This window comes from Nomascus leucogenys, chromosome 14, assembly GCF_006542625.1.
Source record: "Nomascus leucogenys isolate Asia chromosome 14, Asia_NLE_v1, whole genome shotgun sequence".
NCBI lineage: Eukaryota > Metazoa > Chordata > Mammalia > Primates > Hylobatidae > Nomascus > Nomascus leucogenys.
In genome coordinates this window covers 8,088,109-8,107,650 of record NC_044394.1, presented here as the reverse complement: position 1 = coordinate 8,107,650, position 19,542 = coordinate 8,088,109, and the positions used below count along the sequence as shown (strand labels likewise).

At 45.2% G+C, this 19,542-nt stretch overlaps 1 protein-coding gene across 4 annotated transcripts in view; it reads left to right on the top strand.

Moving 5' to 3' along the window:
* TEX14 (testis expressed 14, intercellular bridge forming factor) overlaps window positions 1-19,542 on the top strand; it is a 134,727-nt gene that overhangs the window by 81,667 nt on the left and 33,518 nt on the right. For all 4 annotated transcript variants that reach the window (XM_003272318.3, XM_003272320.3, XM_003272319.3 and 1 more), the window contains exons 11-15: window positions 2,019-2,170; window positions 4,553-4,743; window positions 5,179-5,329; window positions 8,452-9,242; window positions 14,466-14,572. In XM_003272318.3, coding sequence (XP_003272366.2) covers window positions 2,019-2,170; window positions 4,553-4,743; window positions 5,179-5,329; window positions 8,452-9,242; window positions 14,466-14,572 — 1,392 coding nt within the window. The remainder of the gene's footprint in view (window positions 1-2,018; window positions 2,171-4,552; window positions 4,744-5,178; window positions 5,330-8,451; window positions 9,243-14,465; window positions 14,573-19,542) is intronic.

The window sequence follows — 19,542 nt, the reverse complement described above, 5'->3', positions numbered from 1 at the left end:
TGTTGAATGTCATTGTCAAGGATAGCCTTCCATCTCTTGGTATAAAAGTGGTACAGCAGTTTCTCCTACCCTTCAGCTCCTTCCTTTTTTTTTTTGAGACAGAGTCTTGCTCTGTAGCCCAGTCTGGAATGCAGTGGTGCGATCTCGGCTCACAGCAAACTCTGCCTCCCGGATTCAAGCAATTCTGCCTCAGCCTCCTGAGTAGCTGGGATTACAGGCATGTGCCACCATGCCCAGCTAATTTTTGTGTTTTTAGTAGAGATGGGGTTTCGCCATGTTGGCCAGGCTGGTCTTGAATTCCTGACCTCAAGTGATGCACCTGCCTCGGCCTCCTAAAGTGCTGGGATTACAGGCATGAGCCACTGCTCCTGGCCCATTTTTTTTTTTTTTTTTTTTTTTGAGACGGAATCTCACTCTGTTACCCAGGCTGGAGTAGTGCAGTGGCTCAGTCTTGGCTCACTGCAACCTCTGCCTCCTGGGTTCAATATATAATTATTTGTGTATTAAATTTGTATGCATATCCACACTGTTCACACTATACTAGGCCATAGGTGACTTTTCAGCAATATAACTAAAGTCAATACTAGCTTTTTCACCTTCATGACTTCATGAACTCACTGCCCTCTATCCAAAGATTTGCTGGAAGAAACTTTATTTAGGGAAGTTTGTTCAAAGTCTGAGAAGCCCATCTCATCCTCTAAAATCTATCCTTTTTCCAGACCAACAAAAAACTTGCTGGCACTTGCTTTTTAAAAACTTAATTCTTAATTATCAACTGCCGGTCATTAAGTCTTGACTGAATGCCTCCCATAATATTCATACTAATTCTTGACATGAAAGAGCGCTTTATGGCTCACCCAAGTGTTTCTACATCCATGATCTCATTTGATTGTCATGACAGCTGTGGGCACAAGTCAGTGCTGAGTTTACCCTGAGGACTCTTGCTGGGCCAGAAGACATTTAGGATGCTCTGACTTAGCTCTTAAGGAGTCTGGTTGGGAAGAGTTATTTAAGCATATGAGTGAACCCTTGAGTGCTAAACTGAGAGGGCACATTCCCAAAATGGCAGGAGTTCAGAAAGGAAATAATCATGAGGAGTTGGGGAAGTCCCAGATGGCTTTGATAAAGCAAATGGGGGTTGAGAGGGCGCTTGAAAGAGTTTACATTCATTTATTCAACAGCAAGCATCAAGGCCCTGGTGTAAGCCCAGAAGTACAGTGATATAAAGGCAGATGAGTTGCCTACTCTCATGGAGCTGACTCTTTAGAATGGAGGGGAGACAGATAATAAACTAAATGAACACGAATTCAGATAATAAGTGCTCTGAAACCAATAAAACAGGACTACTTTAGATTAGGCAGTCAGGGAGGGCCTCCTTGAGGAAGTGACTTTCAGACAAATATCTCAGTCACAAAAAGTAGCTAGTCACTCTAGGATCTGTGGGCAGGGCATGCCTGGCAGAAGCTGCCAGTACAAAGACTTGAAGGGTTAATTTGCTGAGGAACATGAGGTATGTTGGAGGAACTGAAAGACGGCCCCTGTGACTTGAGTGGAGTGGGTGAGCAGTAGAGTTGCCAGATGAAGTGGGGGAGAGGGCCCAGGTGGAATAGTAAGGAATTGCAGGTGTTGGAACAGCTCTGAAGCAGTGTGGATTAGCTCATTGTCTAGCTAGGTTTCCAGGAACTCAAAGAGGTTGTCAGCAAAGTTTTCACAAATGTAGTATGTTGATTAAAAGACCCACAAGCCTGGCCAACATGGCGAAACCTCGTCTCTACTAAAATAAAAAAATTAGCCGGGCCTGGTGACACACACCTGTAATCCTAGCTACTTGGGAGGCTGAGGCAGGAGAATCGCTTGAACCCAGGAGGTGGCAGAGGTTGCAGTGAGCTGAGATCACGCTGCTGCTCTCCAGCCTGGGTGACGGCAAAACTCTGAATGAATGAATGAATGAATGAATGAATGAATGAATGAAAGACCCTTTAAGGCATGAGCCCTGACTTGTGAGTTTCTTTCCGTAGCAAGGACGGAGGTGTACAGAGGGACCTGACTCGAGTGCCCCTTCCTATGCAGCTATACAACTGGGCCGCACCAGAAGTGATCTTACAGAAGGCAGCCACAGTGAAGTCAGACATCTACAGCTTTTCTATGATCATGCAGGAGATTTTAACAGGTAGATCAAGATCATTAATGGTTGACCAAAGTCCCTATTCTTAGGTTGTATTTTTCTTCCCCCACAGGAGTTACTGACTTTTATGAAAATAGAAGACTTATTAAAAAGAGACTTCTTGGCTGGGAGCAGTGGCTCACACCTGTAATCCCAGCACTTTGGGAGGCTGAGGCGGGTGGATCACCTGAGGTCAGCAGTGCAAAACCAGCCTGGCCAACATGGTGAAACCCTGTCTCTACTAAAAATACAAAAATTAGCTGGGCGTGGTGGCACGTGCCTGTAGTCCCAGCTACTTGGGAGGCTGAGGCAGGAGAATCACTTGAACCTGGGAGGCAGAGGTTGCAGTGAGCCGAGATAGTGCCACTGTACTCCAGCCTGGGTGACAGAGTGAGACTCTGTCTCGAAAGAAGAAAAAAAAAAGACTCAGCAAAGCCCACCCATCTGCTTGTCAGTGATAATGCATTTAATCCAAACTAAAAAGATTTTTTTAATTTTTATTATTTTTATTTTTTATTTTTTTTGAGACAGAATCTTGCTCTGACACCCAGGCTGGAGTGCAGTGGCTCGATCTCGGTTTACTGCAACCTCTGCCTCCCGGGTCCAAGCAATTCTTCTGCCTCAGTCTCCGGAGCAGCTGGGACTACAGGTGCACACCACCATGCCCAACTAGTTTTTGTATTTTTAGTAGAGACGAGGTTTCACCATGTTGGCCAGGCTGGTCTCAATCGCTTGACCTTGTAATCCACCCACCTCGGCCTCCCGAAGTGCGGGGATTACAGGTGTGAGCCACCATGCCCGGCCAAAGCAAACTTTTTAACTTGAATATTGGTACCAGTACTTATGATCTATGTGTGGTATCCCTTGAGAACTTGTAAATTAGGGGGAAAGACTAGCCTCTGAGAAGTAATCTATGAAACACACCCTGTGTCCATTAGATGTATAAACAGTGTCACTTGAAAGAAATGGATGTACTTCCAAATCCACTGCTCTGATGTGGAGAAAGTAGTCATATATCTGAAGATGGAAGGAATCCTTCAAGAGAGAGACATACACACACACGCACACACACACACACAGTAAAATCACATTCATTAAGGGCTGCTTTTTTTTTTTTTTGATGGAATCTCACTCTGTTGCTCATGCTGGAGTGCAGTGGCGGTATCTTGGCTCACTGCAACTTCTGCTTCCTGGGTTCAAGCGATTCTTCTGCCTCAGCCTCCCAAGTAACTGGGACTACAGGCGTGTCCCACCATGCCCGGCTAATTTTTTCTATTTTTAGTGCAGACAGGGTTTCACCATGTTAGCCAGGTTGGTCTGGATCTCCTGACCTCCTGATCCACCCACCTTGGCCTCCCAAAGTGCTGGGATTACAGGCGTGAGCCAACGCGCAAGGCTTTTTTTTTTTTTTTTTTTAAGATGGAGTTTTACTCTGTTGCCCAGGCTGGAGTGCAGTGGTGTGATCTCGGCTCACTGCAACCTCCGCCTCCTGGGTTCAAGTGATTCTCCTGCCTCAGCCTCCCGAAGTAGCTGAGATTACATGTGCTCGCCACCACACCCAGCTAATGTTTGTATTTTTAGTAGAGATGGGATTTCACTGTGTTGGCCAGGCTGGTTTCAACCTCTGACCTCAGGTGATCCACCCGCCTCTGCCTCCCAAAGTGCTAGGATTACAGGCGTGAGCCACTGCGCCCGGCCAAGGGCTGCTTTTTTATGGTGTTTGCAGTCCCAGAGGCAAAATGACAATATACGTGAGATGAATATTGGGTTCCCTTGCCAGCGGGGAGCCCGTGTGTACATGTTGCTGACACTATTGTTTCCTATCTCTGTAGCAGTGATCTCCCTGGTAAATGGGTAAAGTGGCTTCTCACTTATGAATTGGCCTTCCAGGTAGTTTTTTTGTTTGTTTGTTTTTTGTTTTCTGTTTTTGTCACTAGGCTGGAGTGCAGTGGCGCAATCTCAGCTCACTACAACCTCTGCCTCCCGAGTTCAAGTGATTCTCCTGCCTTAGCCTCCTGAGTGTCTGGGATTACAGGCGCATGCCACCACGCCTGGCTAATTTTTGTATTTTTAGTAGAGAGGGGATTTCACCATGTTGGCCAGGACGGTCTCGATCTCTTGACCTTGTGATCCACCTGCCTCGGCCTCCCAAAGTGCTGGGATTACAGGTGTGAGCCACCACACCCAGCCCCTCCTGGTAGTTTTTCTACAGAGAGAAATTAATATATAAGGGAATGAATTGTTTTTAAAGTACAGTGGATTAGAAAAAAAAAAAATAAAGGAGTTAAGTGACTTGCCTAAGGTTACCCAGCTTCATCTGATTTCTTTTCCCCTCACTCCACTCTCTGGTTTCCTAATTTACTCCTTTGTATGACTTTTTCCTTACAGATGACATACCCTGGAATGGCTTAGATGGCTCAGTTGTTAAAAAAGCCGTAGTCTTGGGGAATTATTTAGAAGCTGATGTCAGGCTTCCGAAACCTTACTATGATATTGTTAAGTCAGGCATCCACGTCAAGCAGAAAGACCGAACTATGAACCTTCAAGATATCCGGTATTTTCTGAAGAATGACTTAAAGGCAAGCCCTGAAGTTGTTGGGAGTTTATTTCTGCTTACCTAACTCAGGAGAGTAGGAAGTTAGAGACTAAGACAAAGCTAGAGACCAAGTTGTAAGAAATTTTGGAAATCCTCATTTTATTACACCATTTCTGTGTTCTTGAGAATAGCCTAACTGCTTAACTTGGTGAAAACAGCATGGAATTGAGGAGGGGAGCTAGGGAGGTTCAACACATATGCATAGTAGGGGCACTTTGTAGGCACTTAGTGGAGATTCCGTGAATGGTAGCTATTATTGCTTTTAAGGTATTGGCAATAACAATAAACTAGTTAATTAGGACTAAAGTCAGTCTACCCAACAGGAATAAGAGGGAGTTTATCAGATACTTAGATGGTTTCTAAAGCACCAGTGACATTCAGGATGACTATGTCCTTGACAATATTTCCTGTGTTACAGGATTTTACTGGAGCCCAGAGAACTCAACCAACCGAGAGCCCCAGAGTGCAGAGATATGGACTCTATCCCGATGTCAATGTCTATCTAGGACTGACTTCAGAACACCCCAGAGAGACCCCTGACATGGAAATCATAGAGCTAAAGGAAATGGGTATGGCCTTAATTCACAGGTTGTGTTACTTTGACACAAATGTGTTCTGAGAGTCATGTGAGCTGCAACTAATTGACTGCTCTAAACTGTAGATGTAACTTGTTTGTTTGTTTTGTGAGATAAAGTCTAGCTCTTTTGCCCAGGCTGGAGTACAGTGGCATGATCTCAGCTCACTGCAACCTCCACTTCCTGGGTTCAAGCGATTCTCATGCCTCAGCCTCCTGAGTAGCTGGGATTACAGGCATGTGCCACCATGCCGGGCTAATTTTTTTTTTTTTTTTGAGATGGAATCTCGCTCTGTTGCCCAGGCTGGAGTGCAATGGCGGGGTCTCGGCTCATTGCAACCTCTGCCTCCCAGGTTCAAGCAATTCTCCTGCCTCAGCCTCCTGAGTAGCTGGGATGACAGGCCAGCCACCATGCCTGGCTAATTTTTGTATTTTTAGTAGAGACAGGGTTTCTCCATGTTGGCCAGGCTGGTCTCAACCTGCTGACCTCAGGTGATCTGCCTGCCTCGGCCTCCCAAAGTGCTAGGATTACAGATGTGAGCCACTGCGCCCGGCCTAATTTTTGTATTTTTAGTAGGGACGGGATTTTGCCATATTGGCCAGGCTGGTCTTGAACACCTGGCCTCAAGTGATCTGCTTGTCTTGGCCTCCCAAAGTGCTCGGATTACAAGCATGAGCGCCACCGTGCCTGGCCACTGTAGATACAAATTATACTGGGAAAAGATGAATACCTTAGGAAAAAATAAAGATCCTTAAAATTATTAAGGTAAACTTTTGGGGCTCCATATATATACCTAACGTGGATCTAGAACTAAGTCATAATAATTGAGTTTATTTCTAGCATGATTACTCTTAAGCATTTATCTAATTGTTTCGCAAATAAAAATGCTCATTATGGAGAATTTGGAATAGTTTAAAGAAGAAAATTACCATTTTTTTTAAGAGACAGGATCTTACTCTGTTGCCCAGACTGGAGTATGAGGCACAATTATACCTTACTGCAGCCTCCAATTCCTGGGCTCAAGCCTCTCGAGTACACAGGACTACAGGTACATGCCCCCATATCCTGCTAATTTTTTTTTAAGTTTTTTTTTTCTTTTTCTTTTTCTTTTTTTTGAGACATGGTTTTACTCTGTTTCTCAGGCTGGAGTGCAGTGGTGCAATCATAGCTCACTGCAGCCTCAATCTCCCAGGCTCAAGTAATCCTCCTACCTTGGCCTCCCAAGTAGTTGGGACTACAGGTGTGTACTACCACACCTAGCTAATTCTTTTAATTTTTTTTTTTTTTTTTGAGATGGAGTCTCACTCTGTCACCAAGCTGGAGTGCAGTGGCGCAATCTTGGCTCATTTCAACCTCCGCCTCCCTGGTTTAAGCAATTCTCCTGCCTCAGCCTCCCAAGTAGCTGGGGTTACAGGCACACGCAACCATGCCCAGCTAATTTTTTTGTATTTTTAGTAGAGACGGGGTTTCACCATGTTGGCCCGGATGGTCTCGATCTTCTGACCTCGTGATCCACCTGCCTCGACCTCCCAAAGTGCTGGGATTGCAGGTGTGAGCCACTGTGCCCAGCCTAATTTTTTAAATTTTTAGTAGAGACAAGGTCTCACGATGTTGCCCAGGCTGGTCTTGAACTCCTGAAGTCAAGCAGTTCTCCCACCTGGTCCTCCCAAAGTGCTGGGATTGCAGGCATGAGCCACCACACCTGGCCTAAGAAAGTTGTTTTTTTTTTAGAGATGAGGTCTCATTATGTTGCCCAGGTTGGTCTTGAACTCCTGGCCTCAAGCGGTCCTCCCACTTCAGCCTCCCAAAGCACTTGGAATACAGGTATGAGCCACTTTGCCCAACCAGTTTTACTACATTTTAGTACACTTGAAAACCTTAGAATTTAGAACTGGAAAGGTACCTTGCAGTCATCAGGCTTAATGCCTTCATATTACAGATGAGAAAACTACAGTTCAGAGAGGTTGTAACCTGCTCAGGATCACAGAGAACTTGTTATAGAACCGGAACCCAGGCCTTCCAATTCCAGCCAAACGATCATTCACTCCGACTCTCCTTCAGCAGTGCTGGAGGCCTCCAGAGTGGCCCTGTAACCTCATTACTTTGGCTGCTTTATCCCATTCTCTGCAAGCTGTACACCTGTAAACCAGGGGTGGTGGGTGGTCAATCCTAGCATTATTTTTTAAGTTTTTTTTATTACTCCCATAATGTAAGGCTCCTTGGCTGGTACCTAGGCTACTTTTTTTTTTTTTTTGAGACAGTTTCACTCTTTTTGCCCAGACTGGAGTGCAATGGCACAATCTCGGCTTACTGCAACCTCTGTCTCCCAGGTTCAAGTGATTCTCCTGCCTCAGCCTCCCAAGAAGCTGAGACTACAGGCATGCACCACCATGCCTGGCTAATTTTTTGTATTTAGTAGAGATGGGGTTTCACCCTGTTGGTCAGGCTGGTCTCGAACTCCTGACCTCAAGTGATCCACCCGCCTTGGCCTCCCAAAGTGTTGGGATTACAGGCGTGAACCACCACTCCTGGCCCTAGGCTACTTTTATCAGATGCTCACCAAGAGCATAACTTTAACTGAGAAATAGTCAAACTCTTTTGTGTGAAAAGAAGGCTATGAATGTGGTCCTTAAGATTCAGTGGAGCTGGGCACGGTGGCTCACACCTGTAATCCCAGCACTTTGGGAGAGTGAGACGGGAGGATCACTTAAAGCCAGGAGTTTGAGAGCAACCCGGGCAACATAGCAAGACCCCATCTCTATAAAACAAAACAAAACAAAACAAGATTCAGGGGCCTATAATTTGCATGTCCTGACAGTTATGCGTGTTTGGACACACAATAAAGCTTAGAATATTTCCTCCATGGCTAGACCCCTGCCCTGACAACACTTTCTGCCTTATTCCATGTCAAAATAGGAGCTTTCGCCTAGGTGACACATACTCCCTCACCCTTTGTGAGTGTATCCAGTAGTCTTCCACAACTGAGAAGGGGGTGGGAAAATAAAAAGCTTTTTTTTTTTTTTTTTGACAATCTGTGCTTCTTGAACAAGCCAAGGCTGCTTAGCTGCCAAATATGTTCATTTTAATGAGTTGCATTTTGCTGTTTTTTTCAATAGGCAGTCAACCTCATTCACCAAGGGTTCACTCTTTATTCACCGAGGGGACACTAGATCCTCAGGCCCCAGATCCATGTCTGATGGCCAGGGAGACTCAGAATCAAGATGCTCCTTGCCCTGCTCCATTTATGGCAGAAGAGGCCAGCAGCCCCAGCACAGGTCAGCCAAGCCTCTGCAGTTTCGAAATCAACGAGATCTACTCAGGCTCCTTGACTTTGGAAGATGACATAGAAGAGCCTCCAGGAGCTGCTTCATCTTTGGAGGCAGATGGACCTAACCAGGTAGATGAACTGAAATCCATGGAAGAAGAGCTGAATAAGATGGAGAGAGAGGCGTGTTGTTTTTGCAGTGAGGATGAGAGCTCTTCAAAAGCTGAGACAGAGTACTCTTTTGAGGACTGGGACTGGCAAAGTGGTTCACTCAGTTCACTCAGCCTTCCCGAGTCAATCAGAGAAGCCAAGAGCAATTTGAAGAACAGGTCCAGGGCTGAGGAGTATCTCATCAGTAAGTGTGTGCTGGATCTAAAGATTATGCAGACAATAATGCACGAGAACGATGATAGGCTGAGGAATATCGAGCAGATATTAGACGAAGTTGAGATGAAACAGAAGGAGCAGGAAGAGCGCATGTCTTTATGGACCACTTCAAGAGAGTTTACAAATGCCTACAAGTTACCTCTGGCCGTGGGCCCTCCATCTTTAAACTATATTCCTCCTATCCTACAGCTTTCAGGGGGTCAGCAGCCAGACACCAGTGGCAACTGCCCAACCCTACCAAGATTTCCAAGAATGGTAAGAGACTTTCAAGGGGGACATTTTGGCAAAAGATCCAGGAAAAGAAATGGTTGTGGCTGGAAACCTTTCACCCAAGTCTCCAAAGTAAACACTGGGGATCAGTCAGAGATGAGCCATCAGGTAACCTAAGTGGGAGGAAGGGGCAGCCTAAGCAGGTCCCCAGGGCTGGGTTTGACATTGCCCCTAACCTATGTGGAGGGACTGACATACATATGCAACCGACTCATGCAAGCTCTTAGCTTTGGGAAATCAGTCCTCCATGATGGAATTCCAAGGTAGATACTCTCTGTCTCCCAGTTCAGACCCAACACACAGCCCATGTCCTTCTCTGTAAATTCGTGTGTATCAAATTGAACCATATTAAATTGCTGTTTTATTAGTTAAAATGGTCAAGTATTGGCAATTTTGCATGGCTCAACTTAGTGAATAAAGTATCTTGGATAGGTATTAATCTCCATTCTAAGCTGCTATTCATTCATTCACTCATTCAACAAACATCTATAGAGCCAGAGGCTACCTAGACTCTGGGTTTTTTTTTTTTGGAGACAGAGTTTTGCTCTTGTTGCCCAGGCTGGAGTGCAATGGCGCGAACTTGGCTCACCACAACCTCCACCTCTGGGGTTCAAGTGATTCTCCTGCCTCAGCCTCCTGAGTAGGTGGGATTACAGTCATGTGCCACCATGCCTGGCTAATTTTGTATTTTTAATAGAGATGGGGTTTCTTCATGTTGGTTACCACTGGTCTCGAAATCCTGACCTCAGGTGATCTGCCCACCTCGGCCTCCCAAAGTGTTGGGATTACAGGCATGAGCCACCTCGCCTGGCCTAGACTCTGGGTTCTGGTGATGAATAAGCCACAAACTCTGCCTATAAGTAGCTCAGATACCAGCTGGGGACTGAGGGACCTGGTGGATCAAAGAAAACCCCTCAGAGGAGGCGAGCAGACACCATGGGAGCTGGCTAAGAGGTATAGCTTGCAGAGAGGCTCCTCCGTGAGTTTCCTTAAGGACAGGGCCGACATCTGACTCCTCCTGTGTCCCAGCACCTAGCATGGTGACCAGTACATAGAAGGAACTCAATAAATGGTCAGTGAAGGAATGAGGGGTTGAATGAATTAATGAATTTGAACAAGTTCACAGAGAGCTGGCTGCCTCTTGAATTTTAGAATTTTAGAGTTGGAAGATCCCTTAGACATGGATTAGCCCTGTCAATTTACAGAGTGTGAAGCTCAAGCCCAGTGATGTAAACTTCCTGAGGCCCAGCGATGTCAAGATGCGGGTGCTGTAGGAGAGGTCTGCCCCATTGGAAGGCAGATGTTATTACTGATATTATTTAGAATAGCTGGCCCATGGTGATAAAAAGCAGGCCAACTTTTACTGGGTTTTGTTACTGTTTTAAAATTCTCTGCTTAACAGTTATCCTCTTTTTTATTTTTTATTTTATTTATTTTGAGACAGGGTCTCACTGTGTTGCCCAGGCCAGAGTACAGTGGCACGATCTCTGCTCACTGCAACCTCTGCCTCCCAGGTTCAAGCAGTTCTCCTGCCTCAGCCTCCCAAGTAGCTGGGACTACAGTCACGTGCCACCATGCCCGGCTAATTTTTGTATTTTTAGTAGAGACAGGGTTTCACCATGTTGGCCCAGCTGGTCTTGAACTCCTGACCATAGGTGATCCACCTGCCTCAGCCTCCCAAAGTGCTAGGATTACAGGCATGAGCCACCATGCCTGGCCATATCACCCTTTTATTGCCTATACAGGGCAGATAGCTCTCCCTGCCACCCCTCAACTTTCTGTGCTACAACCAAGGGCCAAGTTGGTTAAGGGCAGGTCTCCTGACTCCTGGTTTGTTGTTCTTTCATTGTACAATAGTGAATCTTAGTGAGGCTTCAGTCCTCACTTAGAACATTTGGAAAAGCATTGGCATTTATTTTTGCTGGAGTGAAGTGGCACTATCATGGCTCACTGCAGCCTCAATCTTCTGGACTCAAGTGATCCTCCCACCACAGACCCCTGAGTAGGTGGAACTATAGGCTGGGACTACAGGCTGTACTAGCACACCCGGCTAATTTTGTGAATTGTAGAGATGGGGTCTCAGCACGCCTGGCCGGTATTTATTTATCTTTTTTTTTTTTTTTTTTTTCCATAGACATGGGGTTTCACTATGTTGCCCAGGCTGCTCTCAATCTCTTGAGCTCAAGCCATCCACCTGCCTTGGCCTCCCAAAGTGTTGGGATTACAGGCAAGAGCCACCATGCCCAGCTGTCATTTGTTTTTATATAAAAAGAAGACACAGCCAGGTCCAGTGGTTTTTACCTGTAATCCCAGCACTTTGGGAGGCCAAGGTAGGTTAATCGCTTGAGCCCAGGAGTTCGAGACCAGCCTGGGCAACATAGCGAAACCCTGTTTCTACAAAAGATATCAAAATTAGCTGGGCATGGGCATGGTGGCATGTGCCTGTAGTCCCAGCTACTTGGGAGGCTGAGGTGGGAGGATCACCTGAGCTCAGGAAGTTGAGATTACAGTGAGCTGAAATCATGTGACGGCATTCTAGCACAGGCAACAGAGTGAGACCCTATCTCAAAAACAAACAAAAAAGGCGCAAAGAATTTACTTATATCCTAATATTTCTGTTTCCATAGAAAATTAGAGTTTGCTAGGAAACTGTTAGAAATCACTTTTTTTTTTTTTTTTTTTTTAAGACAGAATCTTGCTCTGTCACCCAGGCTGGAGTGCAGTGGCACCATCTCAGCTCACTGCAACCTCCGCCTCCTGGGTTCAAGCAATTCTTCTGCCTCAGCCCCCCGAGTACCTGGGACTACAGGTGTGCACCACCATGCCCGGCTAATTTTTGTATTTTTAGTAGAGATGGGGTTTTACCATATTGGCCAGGCTGGTCTCAAACTCCTGACCTTGTGATCCACCTGCCTTGGCCTCCCAAAGTGTTGGGATTACAGGTGTGAGCCACCGTGCCCGGCCTGAAATAACTTTTTTATGTATTATATTTTGTTATCTATTGCTGCATAACAACAACAACAAAGCCCAAAACCTAATGGCTTAAAATAACAATAGTTTATTATTTCTCACAATTCTGTGGGTCAGGAATTTGACAGGTTCACCTGAGTGGATCTTCTGTTCCACATGGCCATTGGCTAGCATCACTCACTTGTTTGCAGTCAGCTGGAGGTTGGACTGGGCAAGAAGGTCCAAAAAGCCTCTACTTACATGTCTGGTACCTTGAGCTCCTCCAGGTGGCCTCTCTTTGCACTTGACTTGTCATTCAATAAACAGTCTCACCCAGGCTTCTCTACAGCATGGCAGCTGACTTTGCAAGTGAAAGCTAAAACTACCAGACCTCTTAAAAGTTAGTCCTGACCCTAGGATTGTATCACGTTCGCTGCTTTCTGTTGATCAAAGAAAGTCACGAGGCCAGCCCAGATTCACTGGGTGGGGAAATAGACTCTAGCTCCTTATAGGAGGCGTGGCAGGGTGGACGGGAGGGAATTGATGGTGGCCACTGCTGGAAACCATCTACTAGTACATAGGATATAAAACAACGATACTATATTTATTTTTTCCTTAAAAATGTCACCCTCTTTTTCTAGCATCAGGGAAAAAGCCATCTCCATCTAAATGCATTTTTCAGATAATTGAAGTTTATTTCTTTAATTTCTTAGTTCTTAAAATTTTAATTATATTGAATGAAAATGTTACAAACTTCGTGATATTCTAAATATCTATTTTGATTATATTCTAAACATATTCTAACCTTTTCTTGTTGACAGTGGTATTTTTCTGAACACCTGTTACGGTGAAGCATCGTGATACAGGGCTGTCTTAAGCTTCTGCTCAGGAGTGTTTGCCCATACAAAGGCCTCTGGATCTTATACTTCAGGGAGCATGTAGTAATTTTTTGTGCCTCCTTCTCACTTTTACACATCTTGCTCCCATCTCAAACTCTGTATTTGTTGCTTTAATTTGCTGTAGGCTAGGAAATATAATTAACTAAGTTTGTTAAAATTATGTTAAAATTGGGATAAGTAGAGCTAATAGTCTCTTGAATAAAGAGCATAGACTTTCATTTGTTTTACTTTTGCTATTTCCTAAGTATTGTAACCTTTATTGTATTCTGTTTTATTTTCATAGCATCCCCAGTGGTAGGTATTATCGTTCTTATTTTATGGATAAGTACAAGATCGTATTTTATGGATAAGTACAAGATTCTCTTAGCGTCAGGGTGCGCTGTCTCACACCTGTAATCCCTGCACTTTGGGAGGTCGAGGAGGGTGGATCATTTGAGGTCAGGGGTTCATGACGAGCCTGGCCAACATGGTGAAACCCCGTCTCTACTAGAAATACAAAAGTTAGCCGAGTGGTAGTGGCACGCACCTGTAATCCCAGCTACTCAGGAGGCTGAGTCACGAGAATCCCTTGAGCCTGGGAAGCAGAGGTTGCAGTGAGCCGAGACCAGGCTACTGCACTCCAGTCTGGGCAACAGAGTGACGCCCTGTCTCAAAAAAAAAAAAAAGAAAAAGATTCTCTTAGGTTAGTCTGAATAACACTTAGACTAGAACCCAAGGGCCTTAACTCCTGCCACAAAGATCTGCTGTCTTCATGTTCATATAGGAGGGGGAAAATGCTCAGGAAAGTGGATTTTTTTTTCATTTCTATCTTGTCTGATTATTCTCCACTTGTATCCTGTCTGGGCTAGGTTCCTGGAGACCAACATTTCTGGGTAAAGACCTCCAGATAAGCTGGGCACAGTGGCTCACGCCTGTAATCCCAGCACTTTGGGAGGCCGAGGTGGGTGGATCACAAAGTCAAGATAACGAGACTATCCTGGCCAACATGGTGAAACCCTGTCTCTACTAATAATACAAAAATTAGCTGGGTGTGGTGGCATGCGCCTGTAGTCCCAGCTACTTGGGAGGCTGAGGCAGGAGAATCTCTTGAACCCGAGAGGAGGAGGTTGCAGGGAGCCAGGATCTTGCCACTGCACTCCAGCCTGGCGACAGAGCCAGACTCCGTCTCAAAATAAAAACAAAACAAAAAAAGACCTCCAGATAAGAGATGGGTTAGCAGATGGGAAACATGCAAAGGGAAATCCTGGTAGGTCTGGTTATTTCTATACATTTAGCAAGAATGGCTTTGAAAATAGTGTGACAGTGAAGAGAATGGGAATTCTCTCATCAAAGCCCTGAAACATGTTTATTGCTTTTTAAGCTGCCGACTCTTTGTGACCCTGGAAAACAGAACACAGATGAACAATTTCAGTGCACTCAAGGAGCCAAGGACAGTTTGGAAAGAAGCAGGATCCAAAATACCAGTAGGTGGGTCAACATTTTGTTGTTCTTAATGTCACTATGCTTTAGACTTCTGTGTGTCTCTGAGGCCACTCAGTGATCTTCTTATGTCTAGTGACAAAAGGACTGTGAGTTATGAAGAAGAGCAATGCAGACTGGCAGGTTCTCCCACTGAGTGAGTAGGAAGAGCAGTGTCATGAGAACTTGAGGAGACATCAAAGCCCAAGTGGCTGGCAGGTTAATCAGACAGAACTCATCAGTTGTTAGAAGCAAAGCATCTTGCCTTTCCACAACTGCCCAGATAGTTTTTCTTATAAAAACAAACACCAGGTATTCCATTTACCAGTGCTCCAGAAACGAAACTAATTGGAAACCAAGGTTGTTTAAAGTAAGTGTCACTGACTCCAGAGAGAGAGTTGAACAATGTCACTATCACCTTGGGGTGTGTGATTTCCAGCCAGATGAATGAAATGAATTGACTTTAGCACAAATTACTGGAAGAAGTGTGTGTGTATGTTTGTATATATATTCATATACATATATGTATATATAATATCCATACATATATGTATATGTATTCATGCACACTTATGTATATATGTATTCATGCATATATATGCATTTACACATCTATTCGTGCACATGTATACATACATACATATATTCACACATACACACATGCTGAGTTTTAAAGAACTTAAGTAAAACAGGCCAAGTGTGGTGGGTCACGCCTGTAATCCTAGCACTTTGGGAGGCCAAGGTGGGCAGATCACTTGAGGTCAGGAGTTTGAGAGCAGCCTGGCCAACATGGTGAAACCCCATCTCTACTAAAAATACATAAATTAGCCGGGCGTGGCGGCGGGCACCAGTAATCCCAGCTACTTGGGAGGTGGAAGCTCAGTAATAGCTTGAACAGCCGGGCGCGGTGGCTCACACCTGTAATCTCAGTGCTTTGGGAGGCTGAGGCAGGCAGATCACGAGGTCAGGAGATCGAGACCATCCTGGCTAATATGGTGAAACCCCATCTCTACTAAAAATACAAAAAATTAGCTGGGCATGGTGGCGGGCACCTATAGTCCCAGTTACTCGGGAGGCTGAGGCAGGAAAATGGCGTGAACCCAGGAAGTGGAGCTTGCAGTGAGAGGAGATCGCGCCACTGCACTCCAGCCTGGGTGACAGAGCAAGACTCCGTCTCAAAAAAAAAATAAAAAATTGCTTGAACCCAGGAGGCAGAAGTTGCAGTGAGCTAGGGCACCACTGCACTCCAGCCTTGGCAACAGAGTGAGATTCTGACTCAAAAAAAAAAAAATTAAATAAACAAAGAACGAACTTAAGTAAAACAAATTTATTTGGTGTGTGGGAATTTTTTTTAATTTTTAAAAAATTTATTAAAATTTTTTTTGGTTTAAATTTAGTTAGGTATTATAAGTAAGGGAATTAATAAAAGGGGACTAATTTTTTTTTTCTTTCTTTTTTTTTTTTTTGAGATGGAGTTTCACTCTTGTTGCCCAGGCTAGATAGAGTGCAGTGGCGTTGATCTTGGCTCACTGCAACCTCCGCCTCCCAGGTTCAAGCGATCCTCCTGTCTCAGCCTCCTGAGTAGCTGGGATTACAGGTGCCCACCACCATGCCCAGCTAATCTTTTGTATTTTTAGTAGAGGTGGGGTTTCACCATGTTGGCCAGGCTGGTCTTGAACTCCTGACCTCAGGTGATCCACCCACCTCGGCCTCCCAAAGTACTGGGATTATAGGTGCGAGTCACCACACCCAGCCAATACATGTTTTTCAAGGCAGACTAGTATATCAGTTTTAGTTTTTGTTTTTTTTTTTTCCTATGGATAGATGGTAGCACTAATCCACAACTTTGAAGTCAGTTCTCCTGGAAACAAAAAACTTTTTATTCCTCCCCCTAGTGGTGATTGAGACTAATGACGAGTTTGCTGTTTGTTCCATGTTGGCAAATATGTACATAAGGGAGAATGAAGGAAAATGTCCAGACATTTTATTTATTTATTTTTTATATTTTTGAAATGGAGTTTCTCTCTTGTTCCTCAGGCTGGAGTGCAATGGCGCAATATCGGCTCACTGCAACCTCTGCCTCCCGGGTTCAAGCGATTCTCCTGCCTCATCCTCCCAAGTAGCTGGGATTACAGACATGCACCACCACACCCGGCTAACTTTGTATTTTTTAGTAGAGACGCAGTTTCTCCATGTTGGTCAGGCTGGTCTCAAACTCCCGACCTCAGGTGATCTACCCATCTTGGCCTCCCAAAGTGTTGGGATTATAGGCGTGAGCCACCGCGCCCGGCCAGACATTTTAGATCAGTGGATTTTATTCCTATGAAGGGAATAATGAAGAACTACCTAGCTGGCATCAGAGTGTGTGGCACTCACACCACTGATAGAAGCAAATGGGATGACATAGCCATTAGATGACAAAGAAAAACCCATAGTTGTTGTGGCCTCCCCTGCTCGGCACCCTCTTCCCTCAGAAGTACAAAAAACAGACCAAAGAAAAGTTTAACATTTTTCTACCTGTTCCTCTAGTTTTTTTGTGTGCTTAAAAAAAAAAAGTGACAATTATGATATGTGTAAGCAATTTTATATCCTGATTTTTCACTTTACATTAGAATCTAAACATTACTCTATGTTATTAAAAAAAGAAAACCCTGTAAACTTATTTTGAAATTGTTGGGCTGGGCAAGGTGACTCTCACCTGTAATCCCAGCACTTTGGGAAGCCAAGACAGGCAGATCACTTGAGCCCGGGAATTGGAGACTACCCTGGGACACATGGCAAAACACCATCTCTACAAAAAATTAGCCAGGCATGGTGGTGTGTGGCTGTAGACCCACACCCTCTCCTACTTGGGAGGCTGAGGTGGGAGGATCACCTGCTCCTGGGGAGGTCAAGGCTGCAGTGCCATGATTATGCCACTGCATTCCAGTTTGGGCGACAGAATAAGACCCTGTCTCAAACAACAACAACAACAACAAACATAGTTGGATTTCACCTATTGTTGAATTTTACGTTGCTTCATTCTTTATTCTATTATGAATAGGGTCACAGTTACTTGTAAATAATGCTTTGTTTTTGCATTTTGGATTATTTCCTCAGGATAGATTCTCAGAAGCAGGTCAAAGGGTTTGAAGATTTTAAGGATTCCTTTTTACCCCCCTTTTTAAGACAGGGTCTTGCTCTGTTGCCCAGGCTTCCTTGCAGTGGCACAATCTCAGTTCATGGTTTTTTGTTTTTTTTTTTGTGACACAGAGTCTTGCTATGTCGCCAGGCTGGAGTGCAGTGGCGCAAACTCCGCTCACTGCAACCTCCGCCTCCCGGGTTCAAGCGATTCTCCTGTCTCAGCCTCCTGAGTAGCTGGGATTACAGGCATGCACCACCACGCCCGGCTAATTTTTGTATTTTTAGTAGAGACGAGAGTTCACCATGTTGTCCAGGATGGTCTCCATCTCTTGACCTTGTGATCTGCCCGCCACGGCCTCCCAAAGTGCTGGAATTATAGGCGTGAGCCACCACGCCCGGCCAATCTCAGTTCACTTTATGGGGCCAGTGTGTGAGGGTCGCTTGAAGTCTGGGAGTTTGAGACCACCCTGGGCAACAAACATTGTGTGACTTCATCCCTACCAAAAATACAAAAACTAGCTGGCTGTGGTGGCAGGTGCCTGTGGTCCCAGCTACTTAGGAGGCTGAGGTGGGAGGATCGCTGGAGCCTGGGAAGTTGAGCCTGCAGTAATCTGTGATTGTGCCACTGTACTCCAGCCTAGTGACAGAGTCAGACCCTGTCTCCAAAAAAATTTTATTTTTTAAAAAGGAAGCTGATCAGATCTACCCTCTCTGACTCAGCAGTCTCTCTGCTTTCTGGTCCAGCTGGAGAATAGGGCATTCTAGATAACAGGGAATTCATATCTGTGCCACAGATCACACACTTTTTTTTCTTTTTTTTTTTTTGAGACGGAGTCTTGCACTGTTGCCCAAGCTGGAGCACAGTGGCCTGATCTTGGCTCACTGCAACCTCCGCCTCCTGGGTTCAAGAGATTCTCCTGCCTCAGCCTCCCAAGCAGCTGGGATTACAGGCGCCCGCCACCATGCCCAGCTAATTTTTTGTATTTTTAGGAGAGACGGGGTTTCACCATGTTGGCCAGGCTGGTCTTGAACTCCTGACTTCGTGGTTCACCTGCCCTGGTCTCCCCAAGTGCTGGGATTATAGGCGTGAACCACTGCACCCAGCCTACACTTTTTTTCCTTTGGAAATAGAGTCTCGCTCTGTCACCCAGGCTGGAGTGCAGTGGTGTGATCTCAGCTCACTGCAACCTCCGTCTCCCGGCTTCAAGCAATTCTCATGCCTCAGGCACCTGAGTAGTTGGTATTACAGGCATGCACCACCATGCCCAGCTAATTTTTTGTTTTTTTAGTATAGAGTTTTCACCATGTTGGCCAGGCTTACCTCAACTCCTGGCCTCCGCCTGCCCTGGCCTCCCAAAGTGCTGGGATTACAGGTGTGAGCTACCACGCCCAGCCAGTTCATGCATTTTTGAAAAGTTAATTGAATAGATGATAAAATGTACATGTTCATGAGATATTTATAAACTTCATTTGTTTATTTTTTTTCTGGAGACAGGGTTTCACTATGTTGTACAAGCTGGCCTTGACCTCCTGGGCTCAAGTAATCCTCCTGCCTTAGCCTCCCAAGTAGCTGAGACTGCAGACCTAAGCCACCATCCTGGCTAGTTATGGGATATTTAGAGGAAAAAAAGACGCCCTTACGTTGCAAATGAGGAAGCCTTGGCCTAGAAAGATTGATGTTTGCCAAAGTCAGATAGTAACTTAGTGGTAGGTCAGGGTCTAGAATTCAGTGGGACTAGATTGAAGGTCTCTAAATGTTCTTCAGGATCTCTGATGCCTTAAGACTTTTTACAAATGTTAGGCCAGGCATGGTGGTTCACACCTGTAATCCTAGCACTTTGGGAGGCCGAGGTGGG